This window comes from Pecten maximus, chromosome 5 (assembly GCF_902652985.1).
Source record: "Pecten maximus chromosome 5, xPecMax1.1, whole genome shotgun sequence".
Taxonomy (NCBI): domain Eukaryota; kingdom Metazoa; phylum Mollusca; class Bivalvia; order Pectinida; family Pectinidae; genus Pecten; species Pecten maximus.
The window spans coordinates 24099141-24119544 of NC_047019.1; the positions used below are offsets into that span (position 1 = coordinate 24099141).

The 20404-nt window shown below is 36.4% G+C and overlaps 1 protein-coding gene across 1 annotated transcript; it reads left to right on the plus strand.

The window, feature by feature from the left end:
• The first annotated feature begins 3519 nt into the window (after positions 1-3519).
• LOC117327601 lies at positions 3520-20191 on the plus strand. Its single transcript, XM_033884655.1, has 9 exons — positions 3520-3712; positions 11857-12069; positions 12407-12531; positions 13374-13518; positions 13858-13965; positions 14439-14645; positions 15594-15857; positions 16155-16242; positions 16709-20191. Exons 1-9 carry the CDS (start codon positions 3640-3642, stop codon positions 17211-17213), a joined length of 1728 nt encoding a protein of 575 aa, XP_033740546.1. The 5' UTR covers positions 3520-3639; the 3' UTR covers positions 17214-20191.
• Positions 20192-20404: the final 213 nt, after the last annotated feature.

The window sequence follows — 20404 nt, forward strand, 5'->3', positions numbered from 1 at the left end:
TGGGGGCTTGTCGTTAACTCCCACATCAGGGAATACATAAGGATCACTTTCAATGGAGTGGGGACTTGTCGTTAACTCCCACATTAGGGAGTGTATAAGGATCACTATCAATGGAGTGGGGGCTTGTCGTTCACTCCCACATCAGGGAATACATAAGGATCACTTTCAATGGAGTGAGGGCTTGTCGTTCACTCCCACATCAGGGAATACATAAGGATCACTTTCAATGGAGTGAGGGCTTGTCGTTAACTCCCACATTAGGGAGTACATAAGGATCACTTCCAATGGAGTGAGGGCTTGTCGTTCACTCCCACATTAGGGAATACATAATGATCACTATCAATGGAATGAGGGCTTGTTGTTCACTCCCACATTAATGAATACATAAGGATCACTATCAATGGAGAGGGGGCTTGTCGTTCTCTCCCACATCAATGAATACATAAGGATCACTATCAATGGAGAGGGGGCTTGTCGTTCTCTCCCACATCAATGAATACATAAGGATCACTATCAATGGAGTGGGGGCTTGTCGTTAACTCCCACATTAGGGAGTACATAAGGATCACTATCAATGGAGTGGGGGCTTGTCGTTCACTCCCACATTAATGAATACATAAGGATCACTATCAATGGAATGGGGGCTTGTCGTTCACCCCCACATTAGGGAATACATAAGAATCACTATCAATGGAGTGGGGGCTTGTCGTTAACTCCCACATTAGGGAGTACATAAGGATCACTATCAATGGAGTGGGGGCTTGTCGTTCACTCCCACATTAATGAATACATAAGGATCACTATCAATGGAATGGGGGCTTGTCGTTCACTCCCACATTAATGAATACATAATGATCACTATCAATGGAGTGGGGGCTTGTTGTTCACTCCCACATTAATGAATACATATTGATCACTATCAATGGAATGAGGGCTTGTTGTTCACTCCCACATTAATGAATACATAATGATCACTATCAATGGAGTGGGGGCTTGTTGTTCACTCCCACATTAATGAATACATAAGGATCACTATCAATGGAGTGGGGGCTTGTTGTTCACTCCCACATTAATGAATACATAAGGATCACTATCAATGGAATGGGGGCTTGTCGTTCACTCCCACATTAATGAATACATAATGATCACTATCAATGGAATGGGGGCTTGTCGTTCACTCCCACATTAATGAATACATAATGATCACTATCAATGGAATGAGGGCTTGTTGTTCACTCCCACATTAATGAATACATAAGGATCACTATCAATGGAGTGGGGACTTGTCGTTCACTCCCACATTAATGAATACATAAGGATCACTATCAATGGAGTGGGGGCTTGTCGTTAACTCCCACATTAGGGAGTACATAAGGATCACTTCCAATGGAGTGGGGGCTTGTCGTTAACTCCCACATTAATGAATACATAAGGATCACTATCAATGGAATGGGGGCTTGTCGTTAACTCCCACATTAATGAATACATAAGGATCACTATCAATGGAATGGGGGCTTGTCGTTCACTCCCACATTAGGGAATACATAAGGATCACTATCAATGGAGTGGGGGCTTGTCGTTAACTCCCACATTAGGGAATACATAAGGATCACTATCAATGGAGTGGGGGCTTGTCGTTAACTCCCACATTAGGGAGTACATAAGGATCACTATCAATAGAGTGGGGGCTTGTCGTTCTCTCCCACATCAATGAATACATAAGGATCACTATCAATGGAGTGGGGGCTTGTCGTTCTCTCCCACATCAATGAATACATAAGGATCACTATCAATGGAGTGGGGGCTTGTCGTTCTCTCCCACATCAATGAATACATAAGGATCACTATCAATGGAGTGGGGGCTTGTCGTTAACTCCCACATCAATGAATACATAAGGATCACTATCAATGGAGTGGGGGCTTGTCGTTAACTCCCACATTAGGGAGTACATAAGGATCACTATCAATGGAGTGGGGGCTTGTCGTTCACTCCCACATTAATGAATACATAAGAATCACTATCAATAGAGTGGGGGCTTGTCGTTCTCTCCCACATCAATGAATACATAAGGATCACTATCAATGGAGTGGGGGCTTGTCGTTGACTCCCACATTAGGGAGTACATAAGGATCACTATCAATGGAGTGGGGGCTTGTCGTTAACTCCCACATCAATGAATACATAAGGATCACTATCAATGGAGTGGGGGCTTGTCGTTAACTCCCACATTAGGGAGTACATAAGGATCACTATCAATGGAGTGGGGGCTTGTCGTTAACTCCCACATTAATGAATACATAAGCATCACTATGAATGGAGTGGAGGGTTGTCGTCAACTCCCACATCAGGGAATACATTAGGATGAAGGCATATCATTTAGGAATTCTTTTTCTGCAAATTAGCCTGAAAATTTAAACACGACTGACGACAATTTTACGTGTATTCGTAAATAAATTATTAAAATGTTTTGGGTTAATCAAGTACAACGCTGAGTATCTCGTAATTATGACAGAACGCGAAAGACTAAGAATTTTAAAATAATCTGATTGATTGAAGATACAAGAGCGCAAAATATGAGTGATCGTCAAGGTTTCTGTGTTTGATAAATTATCGATATCAATTTTGATTGTATAACTAGTAGTGCAAGCTGAAGCTATCAATGTGCCTATGCCAAGTCGTGGAGCTCACCAGTCTACCCCACTCCCTCATGAACAGGTGGACTCCTTTCTCGCTGTTTCATCCGCCAACATCAAGAATTGGAAGTTTCTACTTGCTTTGAAATGTTAACATTGATATAAAGATTGTAACACCAAAAACGAATGCAGAATTTATCTTGAATAACTACGCAAATGCTCTTTTTGCTGAATAAAAAAAAGAACAATTATTAGTTATGTTAACATCAATATATGAAAGTGGATTGATTCACAATCGAATGACAAACTCCCATTGAAATATATACTAATTAATCGAAGTAAATAAAACAGATGTTAAATAAAAAGCTGTACCAAAGAGGTTAACGAATCAGACACAAAATACTACTACTGATGATCAGATCAATAGCTTCTTAAGTGACGTAATTCATTATGCAGTTTAATATCAGCCTATAAGCATATGAATGAATGATTATGTCAAAATACAGTTCGTATAATTTCGTATCAGAATTAAAACGGTTATAATGTTAAAACGTAGACACAGCACATGAACTGAATGCAGAACTGTCGAAATAAGAGAGAATTGAGGTGTTTTGTATCAATGCTGTTACAACAAACATAGTCATATCAATAGGAAGTAAACTTTTGATGAATTAAAGGACACCAGTGTGATTGTCACCGAAACACACGTGCCTGCATGGTAGCGTACAGCTGTGTATCTATATAATGCGTCACACATAAACTATTCCATCTATACCGCTCTTCACAACTCTGCATTAAGTATTTCACTTCTTCCTTTTGCACTTGAAATTCTCGTATAATAAACAATTCATGGTGGTGGTGTTAGCACTAGTGGGAAACACTTGTACGTAATATACTTTCAACGTGTGTGCAGGGCAACCTACGGGCAGGCGCATACCGTGTACGAGTTGTATTGATTGAGGCAAAACAGCGGCAGCATCTATTGAGGGATCTACTCACAAAAACATGGAGGATTCATCCCCGTCTAGTGTAGCTCTCGCCATTTGGATTTTAATATGCTATACGAGCGCCAAGGCCGGTAAGTTAGTTTTCTCAATTATGTTGTCAAGTTTTGGTATAACCACAAAATGTATTTAACATTAAAAATACTAACATGACCACGAGCAAACTTACAGGATAGGTAATATGTAACGTACAGTTATACGGCCTTGTCATCTTTACACAGCTGTAGTTCATCAACTCACACCTACATAACGCCTAATAATAGACAACCTGTTCAAAGGTCAAAGGTTATTTATTAAACATTATGGCAATTGCTGATAATATGGTATGAAATACTTAGACGTATACTGCCTATAGGAATGTATCTTCTGTGCGTATGATAAAGTTAACAAGTGGATAAGACAGCGATGCTTGGTTTTTCATAAACAGGTCTTCAAAACATGCAAAGCTGAAACATGTGAGTGTATATGTGAAATGTATGAAATAGCGTGAACAGACTCCGCGTACACTCAAAGATGCCGAACAGTTGCAATACAGAACTTTATTTTTAGAATTATTCTCACTGGTAGCAAAGTATTAAATAGTACGCAGGGCGAGGATCGACTATAGGTCTATACATAATGTTTCAGTTCAATATGGAAACATGGACTAAATTTGAAACTGTTATTTAGCTGCTAACAAACTACATAATAGTTTGGATGAGAACAGCCGATTTTATACCTAGATAAAACCGAGCTTGAACTTGGTTAAAACAACAAGTGTAATGGGATATTCTAAAAATAAACTTAGAATGAAGCAGGTATATGAATGGCATTTGTGAAGGCGTGTGGAACTGAACAAGATTTCTTCGTGTAATATTGATAATCAAAGGTTTGTTTTATGTTGATATAAACAGGTGTTTGTAATATTGATATAAACAGGGGTTTGTAATATTGATATAAACAGGAGTTTGTAACATTAATATTAATAAATGTTAAAATATTGATATAAACAGGTGTTTTAAATATTGATATAACCAGGAGTTTGTAATATTGATATAACCAGGAGTTTGTAATATTGATATAACCAGGAGTTTGTAATATTGATATAACCAGGAGTTTGTAATATTGATATAACCAGGAGTTTGTAATATTTATATAATCAGGAGTTTGTAATATTGATATAATACAAGCAGGAGTTTTGTACTATTGATACAAGCAGGAGTTTGTAGTTTGAAATACTGGTATAAACAAGAGTTTGTTATATCTATACCAACAGGAATTTGTAATATTGATATAAACAATAGTTTGTTATATTGATATAACCAGAAGTTTGTAACATTAAAATAAATAAATGTTTGAAATATTGATATGAGCACGTTTTTGTAATATTGATACAAACAATAGTTTGTAATATTGATATAAACAGCTTTGTGTAATATTGATATAAACAGGAGTTTGTAATATTGATACAAACAAAAGTTTGTAATATTGATATAAACAGCTTTGTATAATATTGATATAAACAGGAGTTTGTAATATTGATACAAACAAAAGTTTGTAATATTGATACAAACAAAAGTTTGTAATATTGATATAAACAGCTTTGTATAATATTGATATAAACAGGAGTTTGTAATATTGATACAAACAAAAGTTTGTAATATTGATATAAACAGCTTTGTATAATATTGATATAAACAGGAGTTTGTAAAATTGATATAAACAAAAGTTTGTAATATTGATATAAACAGCTTTGTATAATATTGAAGCAAAAATGACACCTTACAAGCTAACATATGAAGATTTCAGAGGAAACTCTTATTAATTGGTTGTAAACTATAAACTCAATTTCACATATTAGAAAAATAAGTCAGCGATAATATTTTGTTAGGTATATTGAATACAGAAATTAAAGAAGTCTACTCCTTTACTGTGGCGTTAATTTTCTTTCAAACAGACCTCTGTATGAAACTTAAAAATTTGTTTCGACTTTGATGACTATATAATATATCGGTGATATTATTGGTGTAACTCAAAATAAACAGTTCCAAAAAAGTGCTTTCACGAATACATACTGTAGTTTACCTTACTAGTGTAATGCGCAATTTGTAATTTCTCTCAGCAAAGATGATCCGTGTGATTTCAAATGTTAAATACCTGTTGATTAACAATATTTGTCATACATTTAAAAAAAAAATACCGTCTTTGTTTCAAAATAATAACTATAACAAATCGGATATTTCGACTTTGTTATTCAGAGACTAGAAAAGTTAATTAATTTTTTATTGCAAACAACTGAAGAGTATGCTTGGATTTATACGTCACATACGTATAAAGGTAGTAAAAGGCGTTCATTTAATGAACTGTAAACTATGTTTATTTTACAACAGCTGCGAAACAAGTTATATCAACTTATAATAATCACGCGTGTCCTGGATGGAAGCGCGCGAGGGTCCTGATGTAGGAAGGGAACCGGAGTACCCGGGGATAATGATCGGGTCCATGACCCCATAGCTTTCTAAGTCCGATCGGGGAATCGAACCCCGGCCGCCTAGGTGAAAGACAATTTAGTGTGTTACCACTGTGTCACCCAACCATACCTTTATGTTTAATACACGTGTAATGGCGACATTGCCTACTTACTGATCCCAACCTACGTCTGAATGTAACTATAAGGACATATATCATCACCTACTTACTGTAATCTGTACATTGGATGTGACAAAGTTAGATTGTAATTTACACCGCACGTGGTTACACAGGAAGTACCAGGTCAGGCGGTGCACCATTAGCGGAGTGTAATTACAATTCTGGATAATTTAATTACATTCCTACTACGCTATATACTGTAGTCTACGCTACAGTTACATGGTATATGCTACATAAACTATATCTTAAATCACATAGATAAAAAATGATTTTGAATATTTCTTATCAATAGACCTTATAATCATTCTCGCCAAACGCAAGAAAAAAATATTAATTATCCTGGTGTCCGTTTGAAAATTAGAAACACTGCTATTTAGAAGGTTTCTTTTTTCCTATTAGTTACTGCTAGATCAGCAGTTATATAAATAAGCACAGTGCTATATATAAAACAGTGCTGATATGGACCAGCCTGGTCAAACGCTGATGTGTAGGATACATTTCTATTGATTATAATAATTACAACAGAATTGTACTGGTCTAATATCGGCTTTAAAGTTCTATATAAATACCACACCTGTCTATACTTACTATAATATACGTACTATTACAGTGGTACGATAATAAAACTTCACCAACACATACGGAGTTTTGGTTCTAATCTCAGTATTATATGTAGTCAATAAAAACATATCTTATGGGTCTCACCGACTTTGTTCTCTACAACGTAAATACTGTGTAGTTATTATTTATGACCTCATTTCAAAATCTTACTGCAGTTCCATCGACTTATCATCATGCACTTGTACATTAATTTCTTGTATCATCCAGACGGATTATATGTAACTTTTCTTTACATATTGTGCTCCTTGCATATGTAAGCTATTAAGGTTGCCTACCGATCGCACTTGATGTAAATGTAAACTCTAAATGTTATCTAATTATCTTTTCTACTGCGTGTGTACGTTACGAGTCTGATTAAACTGTGTAACTCCTATAAGTGTAACTAATGGATCCGATATACTTCCACATCCTTATCTAAAACATAAGTCGTATCCATTTTCTCTCCTGGGCTGATGGAGAGTGAAAACAAGTATTAATTGTGACAAATTATAAACGTGATTTACACGCAATGCATGTGTTACATACACGTAACTAAACGAAAAGGAACAGGAAACGTCGGGGTCACGCAGTACAACCTTAGTCAAGTTAAACAGACTACAATTGGAATTAAGAAAACTTCAATGATATTGGTAAATATGTACACAAATTCCAATCTGGTCATTTACTGTATATATATGCAATGCAATTAAAGCAAGAAGTTCATAATCTAATATTTATATATTTTGAATCCTTCCTCAGTAAAGATTGACAAACCATGTGCGGCCTGTTTGGAAATTTCGATAGCATACTAAAGTCTGTATAAACACGTGATCAACATAAATAAGCGCCGGGCTATATAAATATACGTCAGCTGTGATATAGACCATCCCGTACGATAAGCTCATACATCCCCATTCAGGAATTCGCAAATGTTGAGAAACAAATAGCAATAATAAGCGAAACTTACGGTACACATTGTATATGTGTAGCATTGATATAAATGTATACACGTACCAGCATAACGTTAGCTATTTGTAAAGTACGATTATTGATAAAACAGCTGTCTAAAGTCACACGGCTAGTACGGCAAAATGTGGATTTGTGTTTTTATTTTGTCTGTGACAAAGTGAAGAGAAGACAACCGTTGTACATAAAGTGCATGAAAGTTACTGTTACTATGAAAATGTCTTTATTTATTATTATAACAATACAATATTTATATATTACAAAAATGGACATATAAATTGTATCATGACATACTTAGCTTCACCAAGTATATTATATGTATTACTGTTGTACTCATCACAGACTCACAGTCATGGTGTCGTTAAAAGCTTAGTTTAGCTTATTGATGAGACTTATCAGTCATACAGAATTCATTGCTGTACGTTCATCAATTGAATACATGTACAAGTAATTTAAGTAATTGGAAGTAACACATTATAAATAAATGTTATAGATACGACATTATGATATTTTTATGTATTTATAGATTGTAGTCTGAGCTTCTTACTCGGTATTGTCGTTCCCACGAGTTATAAGAAAGCATAGTTATAGGGACATAATGATACATATCGCATATGCGTAGAGTCATACATATCAACGGTCACACACATTAACGGTCACACTCAATAACGGTCCCATACATTAACGGTCACACATATTAACGGTCACATATATTGACAGTCACACACATTAACGGTCACATACATTAACGGTCACACACATTAACAGTCACACACATTAACGGTCACACACATTAACGGTCACACACATTAACGGTCACACACATTAACGGTCATAAACATTAACGGTCACATACATTAACGGTCACACACATTAACGGTCACACACATTAACGGTCACATACATTAACGGTCACACACATTAACGGTCACACACATTAACGGTCACATACATTAACGGTCACACACATTAACGGTCACACACATTAACGGTCACATACATTAACGGTCACACACATTAACGGTCACATACATTAACGGTCACACACATTAACGGTCATAAACATTAACGGTCACACACATTAACGGTCACATATATTGACAGTCACACACATTAACGGTCATAAACATAAACGGTCACACATATTAACGGTCACATATATTGACAGTCACACACATTAACGGTCATAAACATTAACGGTCACACACAATAACGGTCCCATACATTAACGGTCACACACATTAACGGTCACATACATTAACGGTCACACGCATTAACGGTCACACACATAAACGGTCACACATTAACGATCACACACATTAACGGTCACACATATTGACAGTCACACACATTAACGGTCACATACATTAACGGTCAAACGCATTAACGGTCACACACATTAACAGTCGCACACATTAACAGTCACACACATTAACGGTCACATACATTAACGGTCACATACATTAACGGTCACACACATTAACGGTCACATACATTAACAGTCACACACATTAACGGTCACACATATTAACGGTCACACATTAACGGTCACACACATTAACGGTCACACACATTAACGGTCACACATTAACGGTCACACACATTAACGGTCACACATTAACAGTCACACATTAACGGTCATATACATTAACGGTCACACACATTAACGGTCACATACATTAACGGTCACACACATCAACGGTCATATACATTAACGGTCACACACATTAACAGTCACATACATTAACGGTCACGCACATTAACGGTCATATACATTAACGGTCACACGCATTAACGGTCCACGCATTAACGGTCACACGCATTAACAGTCACATACATTAACGGTCACATACATTAACGGTCACACACATTAACGGTCACACACATAACGGTCACACATTTACGGTGGTTACAGCGAACCTCTTTCATAATTATGTCACTTATTCCGTAAACTACACGCAAAAGGTATACACGAGTATTCATATTAACAAAAGAAATACGGCAATTACAATATGACCAGATGTTCCAGGAGGGAAAACGCCCGCTGATTCATCCGTCACACTCGCTTTGTTATTATAGGTCAAACCCTGGTATTTATACAATAAACACCCCCTATCCCCAACTCACGAAAACAACATCACAATTATCTATTCACATAGATAGTTTCCATTTTCCTGGATATCATTTTAATTAAGTGGCACTGAACGTTGCATTATTTATGAAGCCGCGGGGTAATGTAGTCAATCTGTAGTGCTGTAGAATGTCAATAAAATGGAAAATAAAAGTAACGGTTCCTAATGTTTCGGTAATGTAGTATACCATAAGTAATATAGTTATAGAGCTCTGAAGTGGTATCAACTCTACACCTGAAACAGTAAATAGATACACCCTGTAAGTCACAATTAACATCTGTAAAAATATCCACAAAGATGTGTTTTGTAGGATAATAAAGCTAGCCTGTCATTGCATAGCTAAGCAATGAGACAGGTGTATCTAGTGGGTGGGCTGTTTGACAGATCTGTCTGTTGTAACACCGATAAGGGAAGATTTTCACATAACCTGATAAAAATCATCATTATTGACCTAAAGATAACATAAACTATTCCGACAAACCATTGTACACCGGGAGGGTTGTGTATAGTATCAATACGTGTATTAGATTGTATGTGAGGTGTCCCGACACTTTATCACTAGCCCTCCACCTCTGGGTTGCGAGTTCGAAACCTACGTGGAGCAGTTGCCAGGTACAGACCGTAGGCCGGTGGAGCAGTTGCCAGGTACTGACCGTAGGCCGGTGGCTTTATTTTCCGGGTACTCCGGCTTTCCTCAACCTCCAAAACCTGGCACGTCCTTAAATAACCATGGCTGTTAATAGGACGTTAAACAAAAACAAACCAAACCAAACTTTCCAAATTTACGGCGCTTAATTATAATCTTCATCCCAACCATTGTTCATTTATGTTATTTAATGAAAATGAGTACTTACGATCCTCAGAATGCAATTCGCATCAAATTGATGCTAGGTACACGTACGTACTTTTTTGTCATACATGTACATTACGCTGATTATCACTATGCTGAATTTTATATATTTTCTTCTTATGAACAGTCACGTCATCTGAAATGAGCTTGCCATGTGTTTTGATTCGTTGCATGATAGAGAGATTATCTGTATCCGGGTTATAGAGATTATCTGTATCCGGGTTATAAAGATTAACTGTATCCGGGTTATAGAGATTATCTGTATCCGGGTTATAAAGATTATCTGTATCCGGGTTATAGAGATTATCTGTATCCGGGTTATAAAGATTAACTGTATCCGGGTTTTAGAGATTAACTGTATCCGGGTTATAGAGATTATCTATATCCGGGTTATAGAGATTATCTGTATCCGGGTTATAAAGATTAACTGTATCCGGGTTATAAAGATTATCTGTATCCGGGTTATAAAGATTATCTGTATCCGGGTTATAAAGATTATCTGTATCCGGGATATAGAGATTATCTGTATCCGGGATATAGAGATTATCTATATCCGGGTTATAGAGATTATCTGTATCCGGGTTATAAAGATTAACTGTATCCGGGTTATAAAGATTATCTGTATCCGGGTTATAAAGATTATCTGTATCCGGGATATAGAGATTATCTGTATCCGGGATATAGAGATTATCTGTATCCGGGCTATAGATTTTGATGATGTAGTAATTGTATGTCCGTGTAAGACAATGTGAACATCATCTGTTTCTGGTCACATTCGTGACATGATTTATATGTCTCCCTTTAATTTACACGATGCTTTTGTACGTGTAATTAACCAGTTCAGGCGAAAAACGTATTTAGAAGTGTTTTTGTTAAAGTTAACCCGTAAACAGAAAGCTATAAATGCAATATTCCGCCGTACATCAGCATTCTAACTCACGTTACAGCCCAATTGTCAAAAACCCAAAAAGGTCTGAAGTATAAAATGCATAAACTTAGTATACCCTTACCATTAATTACGCTTCATTTGACCTTTTGATAGCAAACATCGCTTCAACGGAACGTAAAGACTGGTACAACGCCCGCCGACAATGTAAGAACAGGAAGTTAGTGGAGTTTGTAGGGAAGGAGGAATCTGTTCGCACAGTAGTTGAGAACCTCAACGGCGAACACCACTCTCCAGTATTTCTGAGGATGCCTCATATGCTATGGACAGGAGGACATGAGGTTTATACACATTGGATAAGAGCCGAGGGTACGAAAACCTTCAATATTGCAAATGTTTCAAAATTTAAAACATAGAAATTATGATAATTGTAAAAGTTTAAAACTTTGACTCCCACAATCACGTGTTATGATTAAGTCTCAACAACTAACCAAAGTTATGCGATGAATCCACTGTAAATTGTATGGTTAAATGGGTCTGGTTTCTATAGTGTTATTGCAGTCTGGTCATTGGCGATGGTTCGTTGTTATTTTGACATATATCTTCAGCAACTGACAAGTGTTTTATTATAGCTGTTGTTTTGAAGTCAATATGTCTCCGAAAAATTCTATAATAATGTCTTGTTTTATTATGGTTGTAATTGCAGGTTGTCAAAAGGCAGACGTCAATATTAACAGCAGCAACATTCAGCCGGAAACACATACCTTCCGAAACAATCAAGTGTCGGTGTGTGCGATGGCGTGTTCCAAAGGACTGTTTCTGCGACTATACGTGAGTTGGTTACAGAAGAAAAAAAAGCATAAAGACAAATATAACTAATACTTGGTTAGGGAAAAGTTATGACAAAGGACTTGGCATGATGCATATTACAGAACAAAATATCTATTTCAGTGTAAATGTCGACATCCCGATTGTAAAAATAGATCCTCCATACAAAACTGATTTCCTTCAGTAACACATTCTTATATTAATGGATAGCATGCGTGTAAATAAACTTTCTAGTTTATCCATGCCGTTGGCGAAATTACACAAAAAATTAGCGAAATGGTATCATTTATGAATAATATTTTAGAAAGACCTAGTTCATTAGAACCTTCGCAAAATGAACTGGCAGCAAAAACAAACAAACAATCAAAAACAAAAAACGAAAAACCGAGATACTGATGTCAAAGAAATTGTCCATTAAGTGGTACACTTTTCAGGACAAGCTGTTTTCAAATAGTAACTGTTTGAACTGTTTTTGTTGTGAATAATGTCAAAACATACATACAATTTTATAGTTAGTGTTTACATTGCGTGCTTATTTGAAAGTTAAAAGACTCCTCTTAGCTGTTTCGTAAAATCAATACGTTATAGTCATTTGGCCAGAACACTTTAAAAAGGCAAAACAATAATTGAAAACGTACAACATAGAGCAACCATTTGATACCCAGTCTAAACACTTATCTTACCCCGAGAAACTTCGCAAACTTTGGCTGCCAACCCGTGAATACCGGCGAGAAGAGCACACCTAATATAACTATTCACAACCCTGGATGAGAGAGATTTTGTCCATGACTGTTGAAAGCGTGATAGTATATAAATACATTTACCTACCGTTAATTGTTTTACAGGGTGAAAAGTGCGAGTGTTTTATTGGGTTCGGTGTCCAGTTCATATCATCTAATCAGTGTAACAAGACTTGTCCAGGTAACAAAGACGAGAAATGTGGAGGTCCTCAGGCCTACACTATATATACAACAAGGAATCTGCAACAAGGTACGACTCCTATTATCTATAGTATACCATTGATATGTAGCGTTATTACAAAATTATGTGTCATTACCTTTGTCCTCTGTTTAGATGGCGTTATTAAAAGTTACTTATTTTGACATTAACTAAAATCCGCTACTTTCCTAATCAATGGCAAGCATGATGATATTCACGTTCATCAACAAAGGAAACAAAATCAAATCCCGTCAAAACATTTTATTGGTAATAATGATAAAAAAGTATTGTATTAATAAACATGTATTGATATTGTTTATTAATATCATTTATCAAAGACAAATTTACTTATCTTTTCATTATGCCCATACACGTCCATTCTAATTTTAGATCCGGAAACTGTATCGCATACCTGTGCATCTATAGTGTACGTAGAAGGAGTGTGGACAGAAAAAGCATCGGATTGCAATCTACGTTTCCCATTTATTTACAAAGAAAGTAAGTACTACAATTAGCATGCGCATAATGCATTTGTGTTGTATTTTACAGACAGTTTAATAGAAGCAAATTAAGAATTTCTTCTTTGTTACCGAACTCCTTCAAACAACACAGTTTAACAGGATTACATCATGGTATCCCCAGTTATTACTCAGCTGATTACCATGAAAAGGAAAGAAAAAAACAACAGAAATGCATCTGAAAGATAAAGAAAATGACAAAGTTACAATAATAGCATATCAAAGGTCATTGTAGAGATTATTACTGTACGTTTCCTAATTTAATGTGTCCTCGACTATGATTTGATATATCATCGACTATGATTTAATGTGTCTTCGACTAAGATTTAATGTGACCTCGACTATGATTTCAATTTCTCCTCACGTCGATATTGGGTACAGAAACACAAATGGAGGAGTCAATAAGACACTGCATTAACAAACTGTACCCTTATGTATATTGTTTTTGAACAGGGAGCTATTTGAAATCAACACAGATTAACCATACAAGTTCTACGTGGTTCGAAATGAGACACTTTATAGACAACTCGCCATATTGGTTCTTTACTGATGTAGACGAACTGAATAAAGGAAAATTGAAAATCCCCACGAATGAAACCTATTGGATTTGTGTATTCAGAAGAAAGAGCATTATATGGAACAATAACCCAACATTGGTTTGTAAGTAGAAAGCATTTCCTGATTTGTGCAATGCCATCAACAATAAAAAAAAAACTGGTTATTAACTTTAAAAAATGATAAGCTTAGAACACAATACGACTTTGATATTGTCTTTGATATGAAACAGAAGGATAAGCCGTTCTCTTTTTACTCGCGTGTTATAATCATGTCTAATGTCTAGACTTGTTCCGTGAGATACATTATCGCTATCATTTAAATTAGATAAAATTTAGTTTAACAGTTTTCTATTCAATAAACAAACAAATTTGACAAAAGATTATAACAAATATGTATGTTGACATCTTTGAAGTATATGTACAGAAAAACAATGAAAAAATGTGTAAATTAAGCAATTGATTCAAGTATTCCCAAACGATCTTCCAACTTCATCGATGACCCTTACCATACCAGTACCGAGATGGTGACTACGAAACAATGCGTACAATAAACAATATGAATAATTGTCAAATATCTCAAAATTTCTAAGATAACTTTGATTGGAATGCTCCCCGACTGAGGTTTATATTACACCATTGCAGGTATGATATATCATTCTGATAAACGACTTCTTGATATTCATCAATTATGGACCTTTGAAGAGGTCAATATGGTTTATACCGACAGATAGAATCAAATAATAACTGAGAGTTAATATTTTAGATTCAACCAGGTCGGTATAACTCTATGGTAACAGCATCAAAGGTCCTTAAGTTTTATATAATATATGAAACTTGTTTGCACAAGGGTAGATTCGCATTAAATTTTATCTTGATAACAGGAAATCTACATTGGGGCTTTGTGGCGTCATAATGATTAAGACATCATCGCAATATTGACAGTGTTTCTAAAAATATTTAAAAACAAATTGACTTCTACGTGACCATGTTTCAGCCAATAAATATTGTATAAATCTGGAGCCTATCTAACATTGTACATTATATTCATCAGATGGGGACTTTACTGGTCAATGTCTGGCAATGAAAAGTAGAACATTGAAACTGTGGAGCCTCGAAAAGAGACCGTGTGACGAAACTCACAGATACATATGTGAAATATCAGAAGAGACGACTACCAGAGGACATATGGGTATTCCCTCCTCTACCAGCCCGCACCCAGCTCACAGTGACGATATTCGTATCACCATCGTCAATACCAACGTAACAAAGGTCATAAATACAGAGGTACAAAGACCCCAGGAAATACTAGGAATGAGTAAGTTCCTTACATCTACATACATAATGAAGAACAGTGTTGTTAAATATTCCTTAATGAGAATTAAATCAGAAATAATGAAGATCCACAAACGCCAGTATAGTTTATATTATATGGCACTGTTAATCTATTTCTATAAACAACTTATACATTGTATTTTCAATGTCGATCAGTACATTACAGCACTGTATATTATTGACCCGAGATTGACATGTCAGCCGAAGAAAATTTATGAAGGAAAAAAATAAATTTGCTTCTTCCTTTGTTTGTAAGACGTTGTGATATTGTTTTTTTCAGATGTGCAGCTGTATATTTATATCGTAATTGGAGTCGGATCAGCAGTTTTTGTCAGCTTTTTGTTTGGCTGTGGAATCATGATAAGAAAGTAAGTTTTGTAAGGGATAGTTATTGATCTGTGTAATGTAATACAGTTTTATCCCAATTTTTATCGTGTGTGGTATTATACATTATACTGTTTTGTTATGTAATACTATTAGTAGACATATGTGTTTTATAGTAAATTTGTGATTCTAACTATCATTTATAAATTTCGACAAATCATGTGTATTATCTTTCATGGAACCCAAAAAGAGTTTTAGAGACAATTATAAACGGGTATATTTTAGACTTGCTGATGATCTCTTCTCAATTTAAACAGATGCTAGCATTTAGTGGGGAAGGAAACATCTTATAAATCCTTAAATCGTCTATTGTTATTCTCATCAGATTAGTTATTTCATGCTAGTTCATGCGTAAATATGTGTACTTACTCTATTAATGTGATTGTATCATTTTCCATCATTAAGGTGTTTTATTAAATAATTACGGAATCGATAAACATTTTGTTCCAGATGCTTGAGAACAAAGCCAAAAGGCAACAACTCTGAAGTTACCAAAACGAGCGTTGTGTCAACGTCCGAATGGATAGACACCAGCAACAGTATCGGAGGCTACGAAGAGACCGATGACAGCGGGAACGATCCCGGGGAGGAACACATTTACAATGAAATAGTTGATGTGAATATTGATGTCATAAGAATTAATAACTATTCTGAACCTCTCCCACTCAAGGATCCTACGGCCACAACATCGCGAGATTACGCTACACCATATGACGCTATCAAAATTAAAGCTGGTATCAAGAAAATGAAGAGAAAACGAACAAAAAACTACACATCCGTTGGTCCAGTGTTCACAAGTGACACAAATAAAGGAAATGACGTCACGCGAGATACCAACGCCTACGATGTGTGTAATCTAGAGGTAAAACAAAAGGACTCAGATGGTGTACCTATCGACAATTTGCCATCAAAGACTGAATTCGTTTCACCAAAACTTGAACCTGTGTACTCATAAAATTAGGTGGTATATATGCGAAATATACAATGTTGAACAGGGTTTTCATAATTAATGTATAGATAATTGAGATATTGGTTTGATAAATCCAGCGTAACATAGTACAATTAGTTTGTGCTACAGTGCAAATTATTACCAACTCATTATTAGTATTACGTCTCTACACAGCGACTATTGGGCACTGTGACCCAATATAATCGACTCGGTGGTAATGTTACTGTAGTATCAACAGTCAACATCTTGTCTAATGTTTGTAATTTGTATAAATGTCTTCAGTTTAAATGGGACTACAACATGGCATGTATTTTATAGAATTGTATTGGTATGACACAAGAATACTCAAGAATTCCTCGGACTATGTTTTAGTATTCCTGATATTGCTTATATTTGCTTACTGTGATAGTGAACGGGTGCTAGAAATATCACCTAACTTAACTATGGCCATTATTTGCTTGCCTCTTTCATAACTGTGATAATTGTATAAAATGTTACTGTTGAATACTTATTTGCATAATTGAGATATAATATGTGTCCATTGACTGCGGGTCAAAATGGAGAAATATATGATATTTAGTTACAATCATTTTGCTTATTTTCATTAAGCTCTAGCTTATGTTGTAATGACATGCATATAGGTATTTACTTGTCGAGGTGGAAAAATTAGAACGCAATAACACAATCGGCAATCGACGTGTAAAGATAACAAAAGGATGTGCCGACGACGTGTAGAGATAACAAAAGGATGTGCCGACGACGACGTGAAGAGATAACAAAAGGATGTGCCGACGACGTGTAGAGATAACAAAAGGATGTGCCGACGACGTGTAAAGATAACAAAAGGATGTGCCGACGACGACGTGAAGAGATAAAAGGATGTGCCGACGACGACGTGAAGAGATAAAAGGATGTGCCGACGACGACGTGAAGAGATAACAAAAGGATGTGCCGACGACGACGTGAAGAGATGACAAAAGGATGTGCCGACGACGACGTGAAGAGATAAAAGGATGTGCCGACGACGACGTGTAGAGATAACAAAAGGATGTGCCGTCGACGACGTGAAGAGATAACAAAAGGATGTGCCGACGACGACGTGAAGAGATAACAAAAGGATGTGCCGACGACGTGTAGAGATAACAAAAGAATATGCCGACGACGTGTAAAGATAACAAAAGAATATGCCGACGACGACGTGAAGAGATAACAAAAGGATGTGCCGACGACGACGCTTATGATAACAAAAGGATGTGCCGACGACGTGTAGAGATAACAAAAGGATGTGCCGACGACGACGTGTAGAGATAACAAAAGGATGTGCCGACGACGTGTAGAGATAACAAAAGGATGTACCGACGACGACGTGAAGAGATAACAAAAGGATGTGTCGACGACGACGCTTATGATAACAAAAGGATGTGCCGACGACGTGTAGAGATAACAAAAGGATGTGCCGACGACGTGTAAAGATAACAAAAGGATGTGCCGACGACGACGTGAAGAGATAACAAAAGGATGTGCCGACGACGACGCTTATGATAACAAAAGGATGTGCCGACGACGTGTAGAGATAACAAAAGGATGTGCCGACGACGTGTAAAGATAACAAAAGGATGTGCCGACGACGTGAAGAGATAACAAAAGGATGTGCCGACGACGTGTAGAGATAACAAAAGGATGTGTCGACGACGTGAAGAGAAAACAAAAGGATGTGCCGACGACGTGAAGAGATAACAAAAGGATGTGCCGTCGACGACGTGAAGAGATAACAAAAGGGTGTGCCGACGACGACGTGAAGATATAACAAAAGGATGTGCCTACGACGACGTGAAGAGATAACAAAAGGATGTGCCGACGACGACGTGTAGAGGTAACAAAAGGATGTGCCGACGACGTTTAGAGATAACAAAAGGATGTGCCGAAGACGACGTGAAGAGATAACAAAAGGATGTGCCGACGACGTAAAGCAGTCGACATTTGTCACGGAAATCGTGATAATGGGAACAAGTATTTGAATACCGAATCAACTTGGGCACGTAAACATCTTAGGTGGAGTTACAGGGAGGTTTGCATCGAGGAATGGAAAATTGACCGATAGGGAATTGAAATCCACCACACTTATCATACAGCGTAGGTGTATGTAAAGATAAAGTATATATGATTGAACGCTAAATGGTCCCTATAATGCCAATGTAACTGAACATGTGTCCAGAATGTAAATATGACGGATATAGAAAAACTACAAGACGAAAATCTGCCTATATTGATTATGAGGCAATGAAAATTACATTAATTTCTACACTAGTTTTTATCCTCCAGAACGTGTTTTTGTTGAGCGTTGTTATGCTGCACGTGTAAATCTTTCCTTTATTCATACCTAGTCGTTTGGCGATTGTTTGTTAGAATTACATGTTTATTTATTTATCGGTTCTTTCTGGTTTTATACAGGCTAGTCTCGTCGAATGTTAATCTCGTTATTACTACGGAAAGAGCATTGATGACCGTATCATTATCCACTTAGTGCAACGCGACCATATTTTTAGGTTAAGTTTATTCCGATACAGGATCTGAAGACATCTCTACAAAGGACTCGGTTAACAGCAATGACATTTTAAACAATTACAATTATGACGTTGAATGAGGTCAGGTACATGATTTATAATCAAACATCATATATTGATTTTTTTCCAATGTGTTTATAAAGTCTATTTTCAAATGAATTCACGGTTGGTGCTGTGATCACATTTTTCGGGAGATTATTTTTTTTGGCGACACGAAAGACAAACAATTGCTTACGGATGTTCAAGACTGGGGTGCTGTGGGATCATTTTTGATATTTAAACAAATGTAATAACAAGGGTGACGTCACATGTAAGAAACATAGAACACACAAAGTTCTGGCATCCTATTAACCCTTTACTAGTACAGGAAAACATCCATTCATTTCATTTCAACATATTTTATTGGAAATCAAATGGATTGAACATCAGGCTAAAAATATCCATTGCCTGTCAATCGGCTGGAGTAGACAGAAATTGGAATTCTTCATCATCTTCTTAAGAACCATTATCCCGGGACAACGACATCAGCTGAGATACACACAATGCTTGCATTCACACAAAAATATATATATAATCGGCGGACGGCTCTTGACTTCCGTCGTGAAAACGAGTTTCCTCCTGTTAATCAGCACT

Excerpts from the sequence above, each read along its gene's own strand:
- LOC117327601 (XM_033884655.1), top strand. The coding sequence starts at position 3,640 with ATGGAGGATTCATCCCCGTCTAGTGTAGCTCTCGCCATTTGGATTTTA. Across the intron at positions 12,532-13,373 it reads GACTGTTTCTGCGACTATAC|GGTGAAAAGTGCGAGTGTTT; the intron begins GTGAGTTGGTTA and ends ATTGTTTTACAG. Across the intron at positions 14,646-15,593 it reads CAATAACCCAACATTGGTTT|ATGGGGACTTTACTGGTCAA; the intron begins GTAAGTAGAAAG and ends TATATTCATCAG.